The 26503-nt window shown below is 36.8% G+C and overlaps 1 protein-coding gene across 3 annotated transcripts in view; it reads right to left on the bottom strand.

The window, feature by feature from the left end:
* The window catches only part of LOC106088658 (protein winged eye), a 141849-nt gene that overhangs the window by 57589 nt on the left and 57757 nt on the right, over window positions 1–26503 (bottom strand). Inside the window, exon 1 of one of the 3 annotated variants that reach the window (XM_013254277.2) lies at window positions 16012–16063. The exons of the other annotated variants lie outside the window; for them this stretch is intronic. Coding sequence (XP_013109731.2) covers window positions 16012–16042 — 31 coding nt within the window. The 5' untranslated portion in view covers window positions 16043–16063. Of the gene's footprint in view, window positions 1–16011; window positions 16064–26503 lie in introns of those variants that run through there. 3 annotated transcript variants of the gene reach the window in all.

Below are 26503 nucleotides of genomic sequence, written 5' to 3'. Positions count from 1 at the left end.
TTTGTCATCATTTATGGCGCAGTTCTTGAAAACCACCCACACTTTTATTGCAGATAAATGTGAAATGACACAGTGGGTTTGGAAAATGTTGTTCGAAATTCAAATTTTAAAATTTCAACACCGTTTTATAAAAAAGAAAACGAAATAATTAAAAATATAATCTAATAAAAAAATAATAAATAAACAAATATATATAGATATACATATAAAAATTATATAAAAATATGAAATAAAAACCAATAAAAAAAATACATAAATCATCAAAAATATATTAAAAAACAAAACATAAAATAGATTTAAAAAATATAGAAAAATATATAAAAACCATAAAAAATATATAAAAGAAAAAATAACGAAATAATTAAAACAAACTTCTCATTTTGAGGGCTCAATTATCATCCGACTTTACTCAGATTCCAAATATTTGGCCATTTATACCTTCACCAATTATTTTCCTTTTTTTCGGTTCACCCTATGATTGTAATATATATTAATAAACGGCCAAGGGTTTTATAAAGGCGAGTTTGTGGTATATATTACGCCCAAACGGCGGAATGGATTTTAATGAAATTGGCATCAATCGAAAGATATTTTTCTAGAGATGTGCAGAATATATATGAAAATTAATTTTCCGAAAAGTAAATCCATGAAAATGAGGAATTAACTTTCAGTGAAAACAATTAGAAGCACAAACATAGCAAATTGTTGTTACTTTTAGCTTAAGCATCCGTTATTAGTGTGAATGGGAAGCCATAGGTGGGAGTATTAGTGGTGAGAGTGCGCGAGCGCGAGAGGTGACTGGTATGTGCGAGAGAAAGAGTATGCTAAAACAGGTCACTATTGCGGGTGTGTGTGGTGTGGTGCGTGTTGCCCTACTTGGTGTTCATTGGCATGAAGGTCAGTCAGTAGATTAAGCTACGGCTATGGACAATGAAGTTTGCGGTTAAATACAACTTTGGCAAACACACTTATTTAAACATTGAAGTAAATATTAAAAAGGCGTTAAAGAAAGTAAGTGCGTGGCCACACTATGCCCTAACGAGGGTTGATACTTATATTTCGAGTTTAGAGAACACAAAAACAAATATTAAACATCGAAAATCGTTTTATTTTTTGTATTTTTTTAAGTTTTTAAATTTTTTTTATTTTGTTTTTAGTTTTTAATTTTTTATCTTTTAATCCTTTTAATCTTCTTAATCTTTTTAATTTTTTAATTTGTTTATTTCCTTCATATTTAATTTTTTATGTTTTTTTTTTAATTTTTGTTTTAGTTTTAATTAAACCTTTATTATTTTTTTTTTTAATTTTTTTATAATTTTTAATTTTTTTTTAATTACAAAAATGTGAAAATTTGGTATAGATTTTTGTGGCACTTTTCTTAATTGTTTTTTCCTTATTTTTTTTTTAATTTTTTATAACTTTTAATTTTTTATGATTTTTAATTTTTTATAATTTTTAATTTTTTATAATTTTTAATTTTTTTCTAATTTTTTATAATTTTTAATTTTTTTTAATTTTAATTTTTTATAATTTTTTATAATTTTTAATTTTTTTTTTAGTTTTTAAATATTTGTTTTTGTAACTTTTTTTATAATTTTTTTAATTTTTTTATTTTTTTTTAATTTTCTGTTTTCCCACATTTTTTGTAATTTTTTTTATTAATTTTTAATTTTTTTAATCTTTAAAATTTTTTGTTTCTATTTTATTTTATTTTATCTATTTTTATTTTTTTTTTAATTTTTTATTTATTTTTAAATTTTTTAATTTAATAGAAATTGGGTAAAAATTGAAATTGAATGAAAAATTTAAAAAAAAATGTGAAAATTTGCTTTATAAAATTTTATACCAAAATTTACTTTCATAAATTAAAAGAATTTTTTTTTTTTGCAGTGAAAAATATGACAATCCTTATTGATTTCTGCTTTTTTTGTATAAAAATATTTTTTTATTTAATTTTCATTTTTTTGTTTTTTTTTAATTCATTTTTAATTTATTTTTTAATATTTTTAAAATTTAGTTTAGATTTTTTTTTGTATTTTATTGTGTTTTTATTACTTTTTTAAAATTAATTTTTAATTTTTTTAAAATTATTTTTAATTTTTTTTTATTTTATTATTTTTTTTTTTATTTTGTTTTTTTTCTTTTCTTTATTTCTTATTTTGTTTTTGTATTTGTTTGTATTTTTTTTATTTCTATAATTTCTATATTTTTTAATTGTTATTTTTATATTTTTTTAAATTTTGATCAAAAAGAAAAGGAAAAATTTTTTATATTAAATTTTTTTGAAATTTTCTTTTCTCTTGTTTTTCATATTTTTTTCAAAATTTCTTCCATTTTTAAATCATCAATTTTTTTAATTTACAAACATTTTTCTCCTAAAAAATATGGCAATCATGTTTATTTTTAATGCTGCTTTCATGTACTCTCTCTCTCCCTCCCTCCCCCAATCACTCTTCCTCACATTGTCTGTTTCCCGCTATACCACTTGCTAAGCCCCACAACACCTTCCGGCATTTTTCCCACCATCACTAAAACTTTTCACAACTTAAAGGCATCTAAAATAAGAAACTACGTCATAACAGTTTTGCTTCTTGTGGGGAAGATTACCCACAACAGCCTCCATATCTCATACAAAACAAAAATAAAAAAAAAATCTCCTACGCTTTGGGGTTTATCTTTTCGTTTATTTTGTTCTCATCAAACATCCTTTTAAGAGGCCTTCACATTAAAACTCTCAGAATGTAGTAGTTTGGCAACTCGAACGCTTGGATCGGTATGTGTGGGTTTGTACATGCATACATACATACACACATCCATACGTATGCCAAGTTTTGACTTGAGTTATTGCGTTGTTATTTTCCTCATTTGCTTTTTGTTGTTATTCGTTTCCCTTCAATTTTTGGTGAAGGAGAAAAAGATTCACAAACTAAATTCAAGGGCAACACCACCACCACCATCCACCATCTTTGGGCGCATGCATCCATCCTTTCATTCATACGTGCGTTCACAGTCAGTGTCTCAATCCGCCAAGTCTTTATAAATCTCCGGCGTCCTCCTCGTGTAAGCCACACACCAAAGCACCAAAGCACTCACGTACAATTTTTTTTGGAGATAAACCTTTTCACATTTGCACAGCCACTCTCGCACACATACACTCTGATGCACACTCCAAACCCAATGAGAACACACGCCCTTACCACATGTTCGCATTAACGAAAAGGCGCTTTTGCCACGCGGCAGACTTTGTAGCAGTGAAATGCGAACAGTGGTGTCGTAAGCTAATGTTTAGTGAGGACAAGGATTTTATTAGGGAAATGAAGGGGATTTAACTCATAACGAGGTTTATTAAAGACACTGTAGTAATATAATAAAAAAATTAATTGTCCCCATGCTCATTCCTTTTAGGAACAGGGCATACTTTTCTCGCAGCAATGAGTGCAGTCCGATTAAATTTTTAGCTCAATGATAAGGAACCTCCATTTTAAACCGAGTCCGAAAGCCGTGCCGACTCGTCAGAAAAATGACCTTACGATGAAGATACCTCGGGACCCAAATCGCGGGAACACTGAGTCTATTTTTCTTTATCTCCACCTGTATTCACTGTGCCATTCCACCAGTTCCCCAAAATACCAACAAAAAATCCCTCTCAAATCAACTTTTAGGGATTAACATCAGTAGACAAGCAGACGGACTAACAAACAGTCTGGAACAACTCTGCCATTCAGTCAGCCAGCCAGCCAGCCATCCAGTCGCAGTAAAGTCAAACTAACTTAGGAAGGTGTTTGGGTGGGAAACATGAAAAACACGAGAAAAGCAAAATTTGGTAGCACACCATCATGGAATGGCATCGCAGATGAGGAAGTTATATTTCATTGTGTATTGAAAAGTGAAAGGATGCAACTAACGGAGAGAGAAAAACAGACAAAACAGCAACACAAGAGAAAATGTCGGCAATAAATATAAATTTTTGGCGCTCAAACTCTAACTCACCTTGGAGAGATGTGGACAAATTTCCAAAGTCGCCAAGAGTTTGGGGCAAATTTGCATAAACATGGCTATGCATATACCCACAACAGATACCTATATACTGGTATACATATTCAGAATACTTTCCATACCGAAATTAAAAATGAGGCTGGGAGCTAAGATTAAAGAGTGAAACTTTATGGTTGTATTTTTTTTTTTTAATTTGTTAAAGTGGTTTGTAATCTACACAAAAGCTTTGGCAGGGAAATAAAAACCAGCTATGAAATAAAAATGAAATTAAATAGGAGAAAATAGAAAAAAATAACATGGAACAGGTATTAAGTTGGGCCGGAACGAATTTTGGATAACCAACACCTTGGATATACCATGTATTAATCACATTGAAAAACTGTGAAAAACGCATAATTTATGAACCCATAGTAGGTAAATCAAAATAAAGTCCGATATTGCCTATCTTCGAAATGTACCTACCTATGGACAAGGAATAAATATCACGTAGCTGCCATTTAAAGTTAAACAATGTGATCTTGGCAACACTTCGTGTCAGCTACAATGTAGTGTCACACTCACTCCCTCATTCGGTCTCTCTATCACTCATACTCTCACATTTATTCTCTCTCTCTCAATGAGACAATTAATACATCTCTCTCTCTTACTTTTTCACTTTCTGTATCACTATCTCGCTCTCTCTCACATTCTCTTTATTTCACCATCTCTCGATCTCTCTCAGTCACTCTGTCTCTCAATCACTCTCTCACTCATACTCACACTCTTTCTCTTTCAATCACTCACTCTCTCACTCAGACTCTTCCTCTCTCACCCACGCTCTCCTACTCATTCCCTATATATCTCTATTCTTCACTCTCTTACCATTTCTCACACTCACTCGCTCTATATCTCTCTCTCACACACTCTCTCTTACTCACTCTCTGTTACTATAAACTACTATCTCTCCCGCTTTCTTCACCTCTCGCTGTTTCCATTTCTCTTGCTCTCTTCATCCCTCTCGCTCTATCCACCACTCTCGCTCACTCACTATCTCTTAAGTTCTCACTCACTCTCTATCTCTCTCCCTGTCTTCCACTCTCTCTATCTTTCTCAATCACTCAATATTTATATCTCTCTCACTCACCCTCTGTCTCTCTACCTCTCCAACACTATGTCTCATTTACTCTCTCCTTATCTCTCTTAACTCTCTCCTTATCTCTCTTATCTTATCTCTCTTATGACTCTCATACTCTAACTCTCACTCTCTGTCTCTTCGATTGTCGATTGTTGTAAAGGGCGCAATTTTATTCGATTTGGCTGAAATTGTACACAACGTCTTCTACTGTGATCTCCAACATTCAACTCAATAAGCATAGCAATTCTTTTCTTTTATCCTTTGTTTGCCTAAAAGGAGATACCTGGAAAAGAACTCGACAAATGCGATCCATGGTGGAGGGTATAAAGATTCGGGCCGGCCGAAATTAGTACGCTTTTACTGGTTTATTTCCTTATTAATTTTTTTACTACTTTTTTTCCTTTAGAATTTTATTTAGTTTTGAAAAAAAATTAAATTAAATAAATAGGTTGAACAAAATAACAGTTTTTCTTCTTCCCTCTCTCTCTTTCTTTGCCTCTATCTTTCACTATCTCTCTCTTAACCTCTCTCACTGACTCTCTCTCTCTTTCCCTATCTCTCTCTCTTAACCGCGCTCTTCATCTCTCTCTTTTTTCATCCCTCTTAACCTCGCTCTTCCTCTCTCCCTCTTACCCTCTCTCTCTCTTACTCTCTCTCTTACCCTCTATCTCATTCCCTCTTTCTTTCCCTCGCCCTCTCTCGCTTTCTCACGCCCTCTCTCTCTTTCCCTCGCTCTCTCTATCTTTCCCTTTATCTCTCTCTCTTTTCCGCGCTCTACCTATCTTTCCCTTTCTCTCTCTCACTTTCTCGTTAGATGAAGATTATGATCGCTAGCCTAAGAGTCGTCTACGAATCCCAATTCTTGGAGAGTTTTGATCTCAAGATGAATTTTCTGAAAGAGTATTTCGCGAAACTTTCAAATCAGAAGGGTGTTCGAAGATTTTAGAATCGTGTAGACAATTAACATATGAGTACAGTTGAACCTCGATTATCCGGGTCTTAAACGGCCGTGCACCACACACATGCATTTTTTATGTTAAATCCTGGGATTCCCCTTTTTATTTTTAATTTAAAGTTGGATAAATGGTTACAACGAAAGGTCTAAAAATGCCTACCAAGATTAGTCTGCTAATCGCAAAACGCGACGGAACGGAAGAAAGTTTGCATAAAAATCTTCCAAAAGATTGTCGCTTTAATTCCTGCTCAATAGGTACTTTCAATAATAAAGCAGAACAACTGAATGTTGATAAATAAAATCCACATGGCAACTCTTCACAACCCATCCCAATAAGAAAAAAATGCCAGAAACAAAAAAACGAAATACAACGATTAACACTAAAATCATATTAAAGAGATTTTAACAACCCAAATGTAGCTGTGGACTAGACAACAATTGTCCAAATTTATACACTAGCGATAGCGAAAACAACCACTTTACGAGTATCCCCTCATACAATTCTTGCCCAGCCCCACCAACCCTTGCCGTTATGAGAATCTACATTACATTCATGTTATAATGCAATCAAGCGGGCAGATTGCCAAAGCAGAGAGAGGGTACTGCAGTAGCAGCAGCAGCAGCAGCATCGCATCATCTGAATGGTATTTTCGCACGAACAACCAACGAATGCATGCAATGGCAATGCGAACGATGACGGACGAAGACACAACATCGCATACAATGACGCTAAGATGGTCAAACACAAAAACAAAAGCACCAATAACAAAAAAACAACGGCAGCGGCAAACACTATCCACACTACATGCATTTCAAGAATAGCTTTGAACGGGGGAATGTTGTTGGCGGCGCCTTTTAATTTTAAAGAGCGCACTTCAATTTCAGTGAACTCACTCACTCACTATCTCGCTGCATGGCTGATTGACTGACCAACTCGCTTACTCACCGATTCCCCATCTCCATCACGACAGAGCATGTCGTCATTGCATATTCATTTGTGGCTAATGCATGCTGCTTTGTTTGTTATGAATACCAATCGTCGAAAGGGAGTGGGGGAAGTTAGTTAAGTAACGGCATGTAAAGAGAGATGAAGAGAAGTGTGAAATTTGTAAGATAAAAACTTTTTGTTGAGTCTTTGAGCGGTTTTTTGTTTGGTTTGAATTGAAAAAACATCATGAAATTGTGAAAATTTTTTGTATTTTCAAATGGCAAGGCTACAATAGTGAAGTGAACAAGAAACGTGTGATTCAAAGCAAATTGAACACTGCCTCGGTGGCGGGAAGTAAAGGAAATTCTGAGAAATTTTTCAAAGATTTCGGTGTTTGTGTCTTAAATTGATTAACAACTTTTGAGTTGGATCATTTCAAGTTTTAAGCCAACATTTTAGTATTAAGAGCGCACAACCAGTCGATTAGGTGTATGCCCATAGTGGCATGGGACGGGCATAACCTTACCTAAGACAACATTTCGAATCTTAAATCGACATTTCCTCCGGAGTTTTCAAAGTAGTAAGGGCAGTTTCCACAGGTGGTGAATAGGCAAAAAGTTCGAAAGCAACCAGGGTCTAATAACCCCAATACATGCGGCGAATGACCAGCCTACAATCCTGAAATTTGGAGATTCAATTGTGGACCTTCTGGCGTTTGGGCCTTGGTGCCTGTAATCGCTGATGATACAAGCCCACGACCAGAGGAGTAGTAAACAATGAAGATACGAGAAAATATGGGGAGGCACAAATAAATCCCAGCTTTTGACGACTACATGTTGCTTAACCTATCCTGTGGTTTAAACAACCTTTGGTTTAACCGACCCTGTGGTTTAAACAACCCTGTAATTTAACCGATCCTGTGGTTTAACCGACTCTGTGGTTTAACCGACCCTGTGGTATAAGCCAACACTTCGAATCTTAAATCAACATTCCCGCCGGAATTTTCAAAATAATAAGAGGAGCTTCCACATGTGGTGAATAGACAAAAATTTGGGAAGCAACCATAGAAAATCAAGAGATTGCAGGAAAAATCAATGTGCAGGGTCCAATTATCCCAATACAGGATGAGAGAGTGGCCAGTCTACAATCCCGAAATTTAGAGATTCAATAGTGGAGCTTCGGGCGTTTGTGCCTTGACGCCTGTAATCGGGCGTTTGTGCCGTGATGCCTGTAATCGCGGTTGGTACAAGTCCACGACCAGACGAGTAGTAAACAAGGAAGATACGAGCAAATATGGGAAGGCACAGATAAATCCCAGATTTTGCCTACACGTGGTTTCACCGACCTTGCGGTTTAAACAACCCTGTGGTTTAAACAACCCTGTGGTTTGAACAACCCTGTGGTTTGAACAACCCTGTGGTTTAACCGATCCTGTGGTTTGACCGACCCTGTGGTTTAAGCCAACATTTTGAATCTTAAATCGACATTCCCGCTGTAGTTTTCAAAGTAATAAGCGGAGCTTCCTCAGTTGATGAAAAAACAAAAAGTTGGGAAGCAACCACAGAAAGTCAAGAGATTTCAGGAAAAATTAAGGTGCAGGGTTTAATAAATAGATAAATCACAGCTTTTGACTACATGGGGTTTAACCAACCCTGTGGTTTAAGCGACCCTGTCGTTTAAGCAAACATTTCGAATCTTAAATCAACATTTCCGCCGTTGTTTTCAAAGTAATAAGGGGAGCTTTCAAAGGTGGTGAAAACGAAAAAGTTGGGACGCTACCATAGAAAGTAAAGAGATTACAGGAAAAATTAAGGTGCAGAATTTAAAAACCCCAATACAGACGGAGAGTGACCAGTCTACAATTTATTCAACCAAACTGTGAAGTCCTCAAAATGACCAACTTGGCAATAGACCACGCAGGAGGCCCAAAACGTTGAGCCTTCTAGGTAATACAGTCAAAGTGCATCATGATTCTAAGAAAGGCAAGCGCCTTCTTCTAGAAATTATACCATGTGTACCCAAGAGCATAACATTTCGAAACCGCCGAAAAGACAGAAGGAGGAGTATTAGGTGGATCAAGTTAATCTCCATGTAATGGAGTTTCCTCTGGAAAATCCCGGAGATCTCCTCCGTGTGCTTAAGACCACAATACGAAACCAACCAATAGGTAAAAGGACTTCCCGTTTCCTAGAACATCAGCATGATTAAATCAAGCACCATACAGATTCCTTCAAAGTACTCTTGAGAATCATCTAGAGGGCGGCAGAGACGACTAGACAAACTTCGCATTCCAACTTCGGATTTTCCATGACGACTGTGGCTCCATAAAGGACCCCAGCTGGAAAGAAGATGAGAGGTGCCACCTCCTTATGAAGTAATCGAACAGTGCTTCCGCTAAAATTACCGCAGACAATCAATCAAGGGAAGAATAAACAGAGAACAGTGAATATATCCTAAAAAAGAGTGGCGAAAAACCATTTACGCAGATCCTGAGTACTAGGGAGTCACCCTGATGCTAAGCACAATGTTGGGAGACCCTAAGGAAGCTTATTGGAAACCTTTTCACACCCTGGAAGGGGTTTAAGCTCGATCTAATGAAAAGGAACATCCCCTAGATTGCAGAAGACTATAACAAGAAAAGTTTTCACCGAAATTATCGCAGATAGAGGATCTAAATAAAGACCTATGCGGATCCTGATTTGTAAGTAAAAAGGGGACATCCTGTTCGAAAATTTTGCATCAGAAGGATTTATGGAGATTCTAAGAAAGTTCAATATAAAGCTCAACTTGGAGAGGAAAATGAATTTGCTTCAGGTCAAACACATAATGTCCAAGGGCATTTGTTTTGACTTCCAGCATCGATGCCAAGTACGACCCTAGCCCCCATATAAACCGGTCCACGGATTTGACTTCTTGAGCCCCTAGAAGCCTTAATTTGCATCCGCTTTTGCTGAAATTTGGATCAAAGACTTGAGTTACGACTTCCAATATCCACGCCAAGTATGATTCGAATCGGTCTTTAATCAGTTATAGCCCCCATATAAACCGATCCCCGTATTTGAATTCTTGAGCTCTTAGAGGCCAAAATTTTCGTCCAATTTGGCTGAAATTTGGAACAAAGACTTGTTTTATGACTTTCAACATCCACGCCAAGTATGATCGGAATCGGTCTATAAACAAAAATAGCCCCCATATAAACCCATTCCCAGATTGGACTTCTTAAACCCTTAGAAACCTCAATTTTCATCCGATTTGGCTGAAATTTGGAACAAAGACTTGTGTTATGGCTTTCAACATCCATGTCAAGTATGATATAGAACGGTCTATAAATGGATTTGAATCATTTAGCTCTTAAAAGCCTAAATTTTCATCCCATTTGGCTGAAAATTAGCACAAAAACCTTTCTTATGACACGTTTTATCCGAATCGGTCAATATGGTGTTGTAGGCCCCCTACGTACTGATATCCCGATATGGCTTCTTTAAAATAATTTAAATACAAACTTAGTTAATAAGGGTACCTTTTTAGCGGAATCCATGGTGGTGGTTTCCCAAGTTTCGGCCCGGCCTAACTAAGCACTTACTTGTTTTTATTGATATTCTTATATCTTTGTTGGTGCCAAACGAAAACGAAAAATACAACTAATGTCGTCGTGTCATCATCGTTGAACGTGTTCGGTTAGTAGTTCGTTTTTATTATTGTAGCTTTTGTCGGGCCACCATAAAAAGGCTTTACTTGTTACAAATTAAACGAACTCCCCACTAACACCTGAATGGTTCCCTAGGTTGAGGTGAGTTGCAGGGTTGCCATGTTTTTAATTTCATACTTAAGATAAAAATTAGAAAATTTCCACAGGGAGTAGAAGGAGGAAGATGTTATTCTTGTGGTGGCCATTGAGCTATTTCCCATGTAAAGTTTGACTAAAACTAAATGCATAGCACGTGTTGGGAAGATGATGAGACGTGGCACAGTGGGGTGGAAAAAAATTAATTGGAAAAAAGAATACCATTTTTGAACGAATAAAGATGTCTTCATGAAATTTCACAAGCCCGGGGGTCCATTGATGGGCCTTCAAAGTTGGTCACCTCTGCCCTACAAAATTTTGTTCGAGCTGCCAAAGGCCCATTTATGGTCCGATTTGGTCCATATCGACCAATCTCCCGATTTAGGTATAGAGCCCATAGAAACCGCATTTACAACCCGATTTCGATTTTGTACAGTGAGTTGTCTTGGGATCCTCGACATGGCTATCGAATATGGTCTAGATGGGACGATATATTGATATAGCCCCCCTATAGACAGATCTCCCGATTTACGGTCAAATGCCCCTAATAACTGCATTTGTGACCCGATTTCTCACAAATTTGGCACAGTGAGTTATCTAAGGAGCCTCGGCATCCAAATCAAATATGGTTTAGATCGGAAAATATTTTGATATAGCCCCCAATTAGACCGATCTCCTGATTTAAGATCTAAAGCCCATAAAAGCCGTATTTCTTTCTCGATTTCTCTAAAACTTGGCACAATGAGTTGTCTTATGACCCTCGGCATTGAAATCGAATATGGTCGAGATCACATAATATCTTCATTTGGCACCCTTATAGACCGATCTCCCGATTTAATATCTAAGGCCTATAAAAACCCCATTTATTACTCGATTTCGCTAAAATTTAGCACAGTGAGTTGTCTAAGAACCCTCGACATCCGTATGAAATATGGTCCAGATGGGGCAATATCTTGATATAGCTCCCATATAGACCGATCTCCCGATTTAATATCTAAGGCCTATAAAAACCCCATTTATTACTCGATTTCGCTAAAACTTGGCACAGTGAGTTGTCTTAGGACTCTCGGCATTGGTATCGAATATGGTCCAGATCAGATAATATCTTTATTTGGCCCCCTTATAGACCTATCTCCCGGCTTAAGATCTAAGGCCTATAAAAGCCCCATTTATTACTCGATTTCGCTGAAATTTTGCACAGCGAGTAGTCTTATGACGTTCGACATCCGTATCGAATATAATCTAAATCAGATAATATCTCCATATGGCGCCCTTATAGATCGACCTTCCGATTTAAGGTATCAGTTCCATAGAAGCCGTATTTATAACCCTATTTTGCTGAAATTTGTTTTATGAGTTGTTTTATGGCCCTCGACATCGGTATCAGTTATAGACCAGATCGGACAAAAACTTGATATAGCTCCCATATAGACCGATCTGTCGATTTAAAGTCTCAGGCCCAAAGAAGCCGCATTTATTACCCGATTTCGCCCAAATTTGGCACAGTGAGTAGTCTTAGGACCCTCGATAATAGTATCGAATATGATCAAGATCGGACAATATATTGATATAGCCCCCATATAGACCGATCTCGTTGAAATTTGGCACACTGAGTTGTCTTAAGTGGCCACCGTAGCGCAGAGGTTAGCATGGCCGCCTATAAAGCAGAACGAATGAGTTCAAATCCTGGTAAAAAACATCAGAAAACATAAATTTTTTCAGCGATGGTTTTCTCTTCATAATGTTGGCGACATTTGTCATGTATCTACTTTGCCATCCATAGAAGCCATGTAAAAAATTATCTATAGAAGTGTCGCACTGCGGCACGTCGTTCGAACTCGGCTCGGAGGTCCCTCACCATTGAGCTTAAACTTGAATCGGATAGCACTCATATATATGTCAGAAGTTTCCCGTTTTTTAATGGAATGTTCATAGTCAAATTTGCAATTGAGTTCTCTGAAAACCCTAGTCATGGGTGTGGAATATGGTCTAGATCGGACCCTATTTGAGTAAAGCTGTCATATAGACCGATCTTCTGATTTCTGATCTAAGGCTCATGAGGCCCATATACCTGAGGTGATGGTTATCCAAAGTTGAGCTTGGCCTAACTTAATGTTTTTTTAGTTATTTTGTTTGAGTTTTGAACATTTTTTAAATTGTTCAAAAATTTTTTTTTATGATAAATATTTATGTGGCAACACTGTTGGGGTGGTGAAATTTAGTAATGGTGATTATTATTATTCTTGTTGTACCTGCTGTTGTTGCCTACTTTGGTTTTAGTAGTTGAATGTGTTTTTGAAAATGAATGAGTTTTTCTTCGGACCAAACAAAAAAACAGTCACTAAAAGAACTTAAACGAGAGGGATGATATGGCTTATAAAGGGACACCAACAAAAAACCAATGGTGTTACATACTCGTACACCCAAAGAAGGCAAAGGACCAAACGACAAAATACAAAAACAATATGCCAGTACATACATGCACATGCATATGCATGTGCAGCAAGTGCGGAGATGAGTAGTGCTTAAAACACAATCATCATTCAAGAGCAGGCAGTAGTAGTCAGCCATCCAGCTATTCTCCTCCATTCATGCATTCATTCATTGGCACTTACATGCATGCAAACACACATGTGTACATATGTACACATGGACACTGTGGGTATTTAATAAAGAAATCTTATTAGTGCTTACGTTTTTTTCACCATAGTCCCCATGTGTGTGGTGCTTTTTTTGTTACTCTCTGTAAATGGTAATGTTTATCACACAAACAATAGCCAATCATAAACGAGTGTGTTGTGGTTATTCACACAAAGTAGGTTGAAGGGCGGACCAAAGGGGGGAAAGAGTAAAAAACAAAACAAAATCAAAGAGTAGGAGCAAAAGTGTTATGGGAAATATATATGTATGTATGTATGTACATACATATATGAAGAGAGCGTAATGGTGTGGGGTCGGCATGTTTGAAAGTTGAATTAGGGTGAGGTGGAGTTTGTTTGGCAAACAGCCATAGAAAGCAAAGTGCTGTGTTGTGTTAACAAATCATTAGGCTTTAAGCTCCCACAGTCGTACACACTCACGGACACACACACACACAGAACTGCAGACACATTCGCAGATCATTGCACACTCACTAAATATTGTTAAATGGCTTGCGAGTAACACCAAAACACTGCCATCTTCGGGCATACAGTGGGCTCATGTTACTTGTGCTAACAAAAGAGAGCGAGAGAGCCAGAGGCAGACTTTTTGTTGTCTTTTAATTTGCCAAGATCGGAGAGCATTTTGTAATGTCCGCTGCTGTTGCTGCTTTACTTATGCTGTGTTTTGTGTGGCTGCCTCAACAGGGGTGTGGCTTAATTTTAAATGGTTGTTTGCTGTAACCAATGACAGGCATGCTTTGCTCATGGCATAATGGACACACAGCTTATAGAGTTTAGCATTTTTAAAAATGTGGTTTTTCATATAATTTATTGTTTACACAACAAATGAGATCATCTAATATAAATTATTTCATTAGCAGCTATCTCGTATAGGTTGGTATGTCCCAAGAGTGTTATAAATTAACTATCATGTTAATTAATTGCCCATTCTAATTCAATAAAATGCAGAATTATAAAGCATGTCTAAGATAAATTAAATGTGAAATAGTACGTAATTATATGTATCCATAAGTCCAAAGAGGAATGGCAAGGTGACCTTTATCACTTGTGTGATTATTAAACGAGTAAATGGGGTATAAGTTCGGCTGAGCCGAATCTTATATACCCTTACCCATCGTTTGCATTTGTCAAGTGCTTTACAGGGTTTCTTTTTACAAAAGAAGAGGATAATGGAATAACAAAATCGGAAAAAAATTGCGACTTGTAAGGGCTCAAAAAGTCAACTCGGGAGTTTGGTCTATATGGGAGTTATATCAGGTTATGGACCGATTTGAATCAAATTTGTAACTTTGATTATTGGAAGTCGTAACAAAATACCATGTTCAAAAATTCAACCCATTCGGTTAAAATTTTGGGCTTCTAGGGCCTCAAGATGTCAAAACGGGAGATCGGTTTCTATGGGAGCTATAACAGGTTATAGACCCTTTTGGACCATACTTGGCACGAACGTTGGAAGTCGTAACAAAACACTATGTGCAAAATTTCAGACCAATCGGATAAAAACGAGATATCAAATTGGGAGACCGGTTTATATGGGTGCTTTATCAGTTTATAGACCGATGTGGACCATACTTTGCACGATTGTTGAAAGTCGTAACAAAACACTATGTGCAAAAATTCCACCCAATAGGATAACAAATGCAGCTTCTTAGGGCTCAATATGACAAATCTGGAGATCGGGTTATATGGGAGCTATATCAGGTTAAGGACCAATTTGGACTATACTTGGCATGATTGTTGGAAGTCGTAACAGACACTATATGCGCAATTTCACAAGAATCTGATAATAATTGCAGATTTTAGGGGCTCAAGATGTCAAGTCGAAGGACCACTTTCGGAGCTATTGGGTTGCCCAAAAAGTAATTGCGGATTTTTTAAAGAAAGTAAATGCATTTTTAATAAAACTTAGAATGAATTTTAATCAAATATACTTTTTTTGCACTTTTTTTCTAAAGCAAGCTAAAAGTAACAGCTGATAACTGACAGAAGAAAGAATGCAATTACAGAGTCACAAGCTGTGAAAAAATTTGTCAACGCCGACTATATGAAAAATCCGCAATTACTTTTTGGGCAACCCAATACATCCAAGTCTGAGCCGATTTAGCCCATTTGCAATCCCCAATGACCCACATCAATAAGAAGTATCTGTGCAAAATTTCGTGCGGCTAGCTCTACGCGTTCGACCGGTTCAGATTTGGATATAGCCCCCCATATAAACTAATCCGAATCGGTCTATAAACTGATATAGCCCCCATATTAACCAATCCCCCGATTTGACTTCTTGAGATCCTAGAAGCCTCAATTTTCATCCGATTTGGCTGAAATTTGAACTTGGCACGTTTTACTTGTTAACTGTCGTTTCTCTCGCCCTTAGATGGGAGTCTTGGTAAAAATCACACAAAATCTGATATAGACTAAAACAATCACCCTGTATAGCAGTTTATATTCCCAAATAGAAAGTAAATTCTTGGCAAATAATATAAAATTTTCAGTAAACTCCAAAAATAGATGTTCAAAAGTTTCCTCATGTTAAAAAAAAAATTAACTTTTTATCACATTGCGATCTCTTACCTTGATGCATATAAATCACGGTCACATGCATGGCAATATTTAATGGGCTTACCTGAAATAAATAAAAAACAAAAGAATTATTATGGCAATTATATTTGAAACAAACATGTATTAAAAACAGGTTAGACAATTTCATATAATCGGATAACACAGTCATAAAACGAATGCTAGTAGATCAACCACATCAATGAAGAAATTTCACGTAATATGGGTATTTATAGAAAACTAGCTGAAAATAATATTTTTTGCTGCCATGTCTCATTTATAACTCAGTAGAAGCGAATTTTCCTCTAAAAATTTAGAAGTCTCCAACATCATAAAATCTCCGATCTGGGGTCTCGACTTCTTGAGCCACTAGAGGACGCAGTTATTATCCAATTTGGCTGAAATTTTGCATGAGGTGTTTTGTTATGACTTCCAACAACTGTACTAAGAATAGTTCAAATCGGTCCATAACCTGATATAGCTGCCATATAAACCGATCTGGGGTCTTGACTTCTTGAGCCTCTTCAGGGAGCAATTCCTTTCCGATTTGGCTGAAATATTGCATGACGTGCTTTGTTATGACTTCCAACAACTGTATTAGGAATGGATCAAATCGGACTTTAATTGGAGATAGCTGCAATATACACCGATCTGCCGATTTAGAGTCTTAAACCCATAACAGACGCATTTGTTATCGGATTTCGCAGAAATTTGACCCAACGAGTTCTACTAAAGCCCCCGATATCCAAGCCAAATATGGGCCACATCGGACCATATTTGGACATAGTTGTCATATAGACCAATCTGCCCATTTAGGGTCTTAAGACAAAAACAGACGCATATGTTGACCGATTTCGCTGAAATTCGAAAAAGAGAGTTGTACTAGAGCCCCCGATATCCGAATATATAGACAGATCCATAAAGTCCTATCTGCCGATTGGAGGTCTTAAACTCATAAAAATGTATTACTCGATTTCGATGAAATTTAAATCAGTGAGTTTTTTACACCTGCCGATATCCGAACAATATATGGTCCAGATCGTACCATATTTGTATATAATTGGCATATCGATGCCGATTTTGGGTCTTAAGCATCATTCGTTGACCGATTTCGCTGAAATTTGAAAAAGTGAATTGTACTAGGGCCTCCGATATTCGAACCAAATATGGTTTATATCGGGTCATATTTACATATAGCTGCCATAAAGACCGATCTGCCGATTTGGGGTCCTAGGTCCATAAAAACCGCATTTATTACCCGATTTCGCTGAAATTTGAATCAGTGAGTTTTTTTGTACGCCTGCCGATATCCGAACAAAATATGGTCCAGATCGCACCATATTTGGATGTAGTTGCCACATAAATCGACCTGCCGATTTAGGGTCTTAAGCCCCTAGCAGGCGCATTTATTATTCGATTTCGCTGACATTAAAAATAGGGTGTTTTATTAAGGCCGCCTACATCCGAAGCGAATATAGTTTATATCGGGCCGTATTTACATATAGCTGCCATATAGACCGATCTGCCGATTTGGGGTCTTAGGTCAATAAAAACCGCAACCGCGAAATCGGGTAATAGATTTCGCTGAAATTTGGATAAGTGAGTGTTATTAAGACCGTCGACATGCGAATCGAATATGGTCTAGATTGGACAATATTTGGATATAGTTGCCACATACACAGAAAAAAAAATCGTAGAAAAAACCAACTACCAAATTTGTATGTGAAACTTTAAATTCTCAACGAAATTTAGCATTAAATCGAAGACATTCTTTGTTGAAGTAAGTCTCTACAAGAGACTTGACAGACAAAATAATTAAAACTTGGTTGACTTTCAACAAATTCTTTATTTGAAGTAGTTGTACAAATATGCGTACTACCATATAGAGCACAAAACCCCCATACCATTCATGGCTTGCAAACCCAGGTTGGAGTCACCCGATTGGCCTAAACAAAAATTTATTTTTTTTCTTCATTAAACTTTTTTTTTTTGGAAAATTCGGCATAAAAAAATATGAATTTCGTATTCAGAAAAAAAAATTTTAAAAAATTTGTTGTTATATGTTGGCTTGCAAAGTGTGCCTTTCAACAACAAATTTGTACTTTGGGTTGTTGAGATTTAAAATCAATTGTTGTAGGAAAATTAACAACTTTCGTAGTAGTTTTTTCGACCAAAGTTGTTGTTTTTCAAAATTATTTTTATCTGTGTACTACACTGAACTGCCGGTTTAGGGTCTTAAACAGATAACAGGCGCATTTATTACCGACTCGTGAAATTCGCAACAGCCAGTTGGACTAGGACTCCCAATATCCGAACTGAGAATGGTCCACATCAGACGATATTAACATACAGTTATCATGTGGGCTGATGTGGCGATTTAGGGTCCTAAGGATATAAAAAACGCATTTTTTGCCCGAGTTGGCTGAAATTTTGAACAGTGAGTTGTCTTAGGTCAACCGATATCTCAAACGAGTATGGCTCACATCAGACCATGTTTGGATACAGCGGCCATATAGACTAATCTGCCGATTTAAGTTCCTAATCCCATAAAAGCCTTTTTATACCCTACACCACCGCTGTGGTACAATACCCTGTACCACAGTGGTGGGTAGGGTATAAAAAGGCTTTCATGGGATTAAGAACTTAAATCGGCGGATTAGTCTCTAAGGTCGCTGTATCCAAATATGTATTGGGTTGCCCAAAAAGTAATTGCGGATTTTTTAAAAGAAAGTAAATGCATTTTTAATTAAACTTAGAATGAACATTAATCAAATATACTTTTTTTACACTTTTTTTCTAAAGCAAGCTAAAAGTAACAGCTGATAACTGACAGAAGAAAGAATGCAATTACAGAGTCACAAGCTGTGAAAAAATTTGTCAACGCCGACTATATGAAAAATCCGCAATTACTTTTTGGGCAACACAATATATATATATATATATATAACTTAGAGAACTTGTTTGTAATACCCAGAAAGAAGAGAGAGAGACCCATTGACAAGTACACCGATCGACTCAGAAACACTTCCTGATTCTATTCAGCTGTGTCCGTCTGTCTGCCTATCTATCTGAGTGCCCATTTTAATTTGTGTCCAACCTCGAAATATTCATCCGATCGTCTTTAAATTTGGTACATACATTTTCTTTCGCACAGAAACGAAGCCTATTGAAATTGGCAAAAAATGGTTCAGATTTAGATATAACTCCCATATATATGTTCGTCCGATTTTAAGAAATATTGCAATAAAGTGCTCATTGGTTAACCGATTCTCTCGAAATTGAGCAGGAAGGATTTTCTTATGACTCTTAGTATTACTGAAGAATTTCATAGAAATCGGTTCAGATTTAAATATAGCTCCCATATAAACCGATCTCCCGCTTTGACTTCTTGAGCCCCTGGAAGCCTCAATTTTTGTCCGATTTGGCTGAAATTTTGCATGAGGTGTGCTGTTATGACTTCCAACAACGGTCCAAATCGGTCTATAACCTGATATAGCTCCCATATAAACCGATCTCCCGCTTTGACTTCTTGAGCCCCTGGAAGCCACAATTTTTGTTCGATTTGGCTGAAATTTCGCATGTGGTATTCCGTTATGACTTCCAACAGCTGTGCCAATTACGGTCCAAATCGGTCTATAACCTGATATAGCTACCATATAAACCGATCTCCCGATTTGACTTCTTGAGCCTCTGGAAGCCTCAATTTTCATTGGATTCAGCTAAAATTGTGTATGTAGTGTTCCTTTATGACTTCCAACAACTGTGCCAAGTACGTCCCAAATCGGTCTATAACTTGATATAGCTCCCATATAAACCGATCTTCCGATTTGACTTCTTGAGCCTTTACAAGCCGTAATTTTTGTCGGATTTTGCTGAAATTTTGCGTGTGGTGTTTTGTTGTGACTCCCAAGAACTGTGCCAAGTACGGTCCAAATCGGTCTATAACTTGATATAGCTCTCATATAAACCGATCTCCCGATTTGACTTCTTGAGCCTTTACAAGCCACAATTTTTGTCAGATTTGGCTGAAATTTTACGTGTGGTGTTTTGTTGTGACTCCCAAGAACCGTGCCAAGTACGGTCCAAATCGGTCTATAACCTGATATAGCTTCCATATAAACCGATCTTCCGATTTGACTTCTTGAGCCTCTGAAATCAGCAATCTTTGTCAGATTTGGCTGAAATTTTGCCTGTGGTGTTCCATTATAACTTCCAATAACTGTGCCATGTACGGTCCAAATCGGTCTATAACCTGATATAGCTACCATATAAACCGATCTCCCGATTTGACTTCTTGAGCCCCTGGAAGCCTCAATTTTCGTCGGATTCGGCTAAAATTGTGTATGTAGTGTTCCTTTATGACTCCAAGCTACTGTGCCGAGTACGGTCCAAATCGCTCTATAACCTGATATAGCTCCCATGTAAACCGATCCCTCGATCATCTTTGTGCGGTTCCTAGAAGATTTAATTTTTGCTGGTTTGAAAGAAGTTTAGCACTTAGAATAAAATTATGCCCTTCAACTTAATTTATTTTGTATACATTTTTTATCATTAATTTTTTATTTATTTTTTCAAATTTCTTAAAGTTTTCATATTCAAAACTCACTCCTTATGACCACAACGACCAAAGGCATTCATTAGTCTCATTGCCGCAGCGACGTACTTTAATTTAATTTCAGCAATGTTCTTTAGTGGGCAGAAACGAAAGAAAGGGGACTGGATTGATGTTGGTGTTGGTTTGTTATTAGGTCATGACAACGTAATTAAGATGGTCATAAAAATACCCATTAATTAATTAGAAAATGACGAACAACAACACAAACCTCAGTTGCAGTGTTTTTTTGCCGGCGGCTTTTTCCATGCTATTTTTAGCGCAAACCTCGAAAAATGCTGCTGCTATGACATTGAAACATTTATATGGGACATTTTTGGAAACACACGGACGCATAGATGGATGGATGGATGGATGAAAGATAAAACAAAAGACAAGCATGTATATGACATAAAGATTATCTAAATAATGAATTTTGCCAGAGAAAGAGGCACAGGAAAAAAAACACATACCCAATTCAGATTGTCTTTTGATTAAAATGGAGAACAGTGGTAGAATGTGCACAAAATAATTGTATTTTTTCCCAGTTGTGGTGCAAATTTTTATGAAATTTAAAAATATTTCGTTGGCACCAGGAATAAATGAGCATAGAACACTCTGATAACAAACGAATTCTGTTGGTACCAGTCTTTCAGTGGAATGACGCTGAAGGGTGTACATTAGAGGTTAAGCAATGCACTTTTTTCCACTTCAAAAGTCTAAGGTGAGCTGCACAAGCATTTTCGGTAAACTCAAAACTGTCTCGTCGAAACACTATTAGAGAGATAAGTGTTATTTATTTACCCTTGTTTATGGGGATAGGTCAAGGAGTAGGTTAGGCAAGGTTAGATTAGATTCGTTGTTATCGTTAAACAACCCCACTTAGACAATTTTAACCCATTGTGATGCCATAAACTTTAAACAAACCCACTCAGACAAACTTAACCCATTGTGAAACCATAGTAGCGTCAAACCAAAGACCATCGCACTGCTTATCCAACAGGCTTCCAATCCCGCTTGCGTAGCGCTCCCAGTAAGGACACATCTTTCAAACTCCATTCCACTGTTCCACCTCGTCGTCTAAGGAATAGAACTTTAAGTCTACATAGACTAATTATTATGGAACAAGTAATAAGCAAGCGCATGTTTCTCTGGGTTATGGCTGGTATATAAAAACACCGTAAATCCATAATAATCTCTACTGAGGATTGGCACGTGTTGCCTGCCTGACATACACTCATCATCCTATTAGCCGATTGCCGTCATCCTTATTTGTAAATGAACGCCGACACCGGCGGCAAAGTCAAGCAACAAACAGTTTGCAAAAATTCACACACACACACACAAACACTTGTGCAATACATGCCCAAATATAAATACGCAAAAGTATAGAATTAACTTCCCCCAAGGAATAGAGGAAGAAGAGAGGCACCAGCCATTAAAGAAAAAAACCAAAACACCAGAACATAACACAAACAGAGGCGTCAATGGCGACATACAACACGAAGAACGTCATGAACGAAATATATGTACATACGTATGCACATACATTTATATATGGGTAAAAAGCAAAACAGACGCCGCAGACCTTCACCGGCATAATAACTTCCACCCCCCCATAGCTTGCCCTTCTCTCAAACACTCTCTTTACCCAAACCAACTCCACCCAAATTTGTGGCACTTAGATAAAAAAGCAATTTGTTTCACCCGAATGCACATTCCACTCATCATCGCCTTCATCATCATCAGTCACTTTTAGATTTTTATGTTTTTATTTTTTTTTTTGTTTTGGACTTTTTTCCCCGTCTATTTTTATTTGTAACACACAAACATACACACACACACACTCACATACAATAAGACGCACATTTTTCAATTGTACACGAGACGATACTCGCATGGGAAAGTAATCGGTTCTTGTCTTTGCGTAAAAATAAAACAGAGCGTAATAACAACAACTGTTTTGCCAAGAGTATGATAAAAATGATATTTGGGAGGTGGTGGTGGTGGTGGTGGCAGAGTTGGAGGTGTTTGAAGATAGAGAGACCTGTTTGCATTGCACATCATTATACGTTGATTGTTATTGTTGTTGTTGCTGCTGCTGTTGGTGTTGTGTTTTTGTTCTGTTATTGTTTTTGTAATACATTGCTACTCTAAAGCTCTTTGGATTAATTGTATGTCAAAGTGGTTCAAATGTGTTTTTTATATTGTTTTATTGTTGCTGTTGTTGATTTTTTTTATTTTTGTACTAACAACGATGACTTGAACGAGGGCATCAATGAAAAGTGAAGGAAAATAAAATAATAATTTAAGAATAATATAACATACACAAATTTATAAACCCATTGCAGCTATATTGAAATATGGTGCAATCTGAATCAAACTCCGCACGAACGACGAAAAGCCTAAAACGGCTTTCAGTGCCTAACACGGCTAAATCAGGTAATAAATGCGGCGTCTATGGGCCTGCGACCTTAAATTCAGAGATCGGTCTATATGAAGGGTAATAAATGCGACTTCTTTGGGACTTAGAACTTGAATCGGGAGATTCGACTATATGGGAACTACAATATATCAAGAAATTTTTCGATCTGGACCAAAATTTCAGCCAAATCGGACACAAATTGGGGCTTTCATGGGCTCAAGAAGTCAAATCGGGAGGTCGGTTTATATGGGAGCTATATCAGGTTATAAACCGATTCGGACCGCAATTGTCACAGTTGTTGGAAATCATAACAAAACACTACACGCAAACAAAGGGTAATGGATAAAAATTGTCATGCTATTGAAGCCATATCTGGTTATGGACCGTTTTGGAACCATACTTTGTTTTAATGCTCGTAACAGAGTTCTGCTATTTGAATTGGTTTGTGTCTCTGCTAATTAAAATTATCTTTATCTTCACGGACATAATAATGGCGCCCTCTATAGGCTCTAGAAGTATAATTGGGAGACCATTTTATATGGGAGGTTATGAACCGATTTCCACCATACTCGGTATAGTTGATGGACATTGTTTCAAAAGACTTCATGCAAAATTTAAGCCACATCGCATAAGAATTGCTCCCTCTAGAGGCTAAAGAAGTCAAAACCCAAGATCGGTTTATATGGCAGCTATATTAAGTTATAAACCGATTTTAACTTATCTTAACGGACAATCCATTGTGATCCACCATACACCTACGATTACTTCGAAATCGGCCTACACTTTCATAGATCTAGTGGAATATTTTGACCATCAGTCCCCATTTTTAAGTGAATGCGGTTCTGCTTTCTATCTACATCTTCCTAGTGAACTGGCATATATCTACTTTCTCAGGGTTCACGTTGACAATCTCGGGGGACTAATCTACTTGCTACATCTCTTAAAATTTGATAAATGTTTCGGTTTATGCTTGGTTAAAAACTCCTCAATGTCAATGCTCACTAAAATTGAGTTAATTTTAGAATTGCCATATATAACTCTTTGTCGTTGCCATATAACAGGTGTTGCCATTCGGGTAAACCAAAGTTTTATAGCAAATGCATTACCTATTTAGTATTTGTTTTTTTTTGCAATTTTCAGTTCCTCGATATACCTAATCCAAAATACTATTTAAATCGTTAATACCCTATCTGCAAGCATTTTGCTTTGCAAATTTTAATTTATTTTGCATATCAAATGTAACCACATTCATTCACGTTCGTACTCGTTTTACCGTGCTCCTGCTTTTTTCAAGTTTTTTACCACAAACCTGAATTGTTAGATCACTTAACACCCAATCACAATTAGTTCGCGCCGCGGGTGATTACCTGGACGTGAAGTTGTGCACCTGGTGTGTCGTGAATAATTTACAATATATAAAACATTTTGTCACAAAACAGAAAACTATTGGCAAAAGTAAATATATATTTTTACGATAAACAACAGGGACAGACAATTATATTCAGCACAAAACAAATCATCTGTTCGTGTCTCCCATAATAGGGGCAACGACAGTGCTGCCAAGTTCGTATCACAGTTTACCATATGATACAATGAACAGCATTGCCATATATAACCACCAAAGTATTTGGCAGTTATTTTGAAAGTAATAGGGGAAATGGAGGACACTTCGTCCTCCGCCACTCCAAGAAATAGCATTAGCTGTTTCAGAGTTTCTAAACTTAAAGAGCTCGAGCAAATTAATGTAGAGCTCTTGGAAAAAGTTAAAACACTGGAGAATGTTTGTAATCAACTCCACCAGGAAAATGTATCCCTAAGAGCACAGTTTGCGGAAATTCAAACAGCAAACCAGAACCTCTCTATCAATGAAGATGTAATAAATATGGAAGATTCTAGCGAAAATACAGGCGTCCATGCCGAAAATAATGTTGTCCAGCCAACCGTGTACCTAACGGACGAGGAGGAATTAGCTAGGGAAACTGAATGGATCCTCAAGAAAAAGAAGAAGAGCCAGAAAAGGTCCAATACCCTGACACAGCAAACTGACGATGAAGTCTCTACTACACCAGCAGTCCAAGAGATGCCTGCTAAAACACCAGAGAATGCGGAAACCGCCGAGCCAAGGCCCCCCACAAGGCCACTTCGCCCACCACCTATTATAGTAAGTGCTGTCGAAAATTTCGGAGAACTTCGTAATATAATTAAACCTAAAGCAGTGAAAGGCTTCATTGCAAAGCAAATAAACAAACACTCCCAAAAAATATCTACCTTTGAAGTCAATGACTACAGAGAAGTCACAAAAGCCCTCAATGAGGCTAATATTCCATGGCATTCCTTTGAAAATAAGCATGAAAGACCTATTCGCGTTATTGCAAAGAATCTACACCATACATGCGACCCCATCGAAATTATTTCGGACTTGAAAGCTCAAGGTTTCAAAATTTTGAATGCTTTCAATAAGACCCACTTCTACACAAAAGATCCGCTAGATATTTTTATCCTAAGTTTTGATCCTACTGAAAACTTAGATAGTATTTATAAAATAAAACATATTTTAAATACTGTTGTTAAAATTGAAACAATAAAATTACCAAAACACATCCCACAATGTAAGAACTGTCAAGGTTACAACCATACGAAGAATTATTGCTCGAAACAACCTAGATGTGCCAGATGTGCCGGCAAACATGAAACAAAAAACTGCGAAAAACCTACTGTGTTCCTTCCTAAATGTTGTAACTGCGGTGAGCAACATCCGGCAAGCTATAGAGGCTGTATCGTAGCTAAAGAACTACAAAAACTGCGCAACCATAAACAGAAATTACAGAAAACCCTGCAACCTCAGCCAGTCGAAAATCTCTCACAAGCAATCCCGTGCACTTCCGCCAATACAGTATCAATTCCACAAAGAATTCAACCGCAACAACAACGTCCAAGTCAATCATACTCTGCAGCAACGAAATTAAATAGTACACAGCAAGCAAACGCAAGTAAGCCCAATTACGAAAACACACTTAGCAAAATCTTGTCTAAATTAGAAGCCATTGAATCCTTCAATAAATCATTAGACATGCGTTTAAGCATACTAGAAGAAAATTTCTTTGGTACACTTATACAAACGTAATGTTATCAATGTTAAAAGTGATGCAATGGAATGCAAACGGTCTACTGAGGCATAAAAACGAATTAGAATTCTTATTAATAGAAAAAAATATCGACGTGTGTCTTATAAGCGAAACACACTTTGTCAAAGACTCCTACCTAAAGTTAAAAAATTATGATATATACCACACAGTTCACCCCAGTAATAACTCAAGAGGAGGGAGCGCGGTCATTGTTAAAAGCTCGATCGAGCATTGGCTCGAAAATAAGATAGGTGTACAGGAATTTCAAGCTACAACGGTTACAATTATAGTAGACAAATCTCCGTTATCTATAACATCTGTATATAGTCCACCGAGGCACAACATAAAATCCAAACAGTATGAAGA

Source organism: Stomoxys calcitrans, chromosome 2 (assembly GCF_963082655.1).
Source record: "Stomoxys calcitrans chromosome 2, idStoCalc2.1, whole genome shotgun sequence".
Classification (NCBI taxonomy): domain Eukaryota; kingdom Metazoa; phylum Arthropoda; class Insecta; order Diptera; family Muscidae; genus Stomoxys; species Stomoxys calcitrans.
The sequence above is the reverse complement of the archived record's forward strand: the minus strand, read 5'-3'. Positions and strand labels throughout refer to the sequence as shown.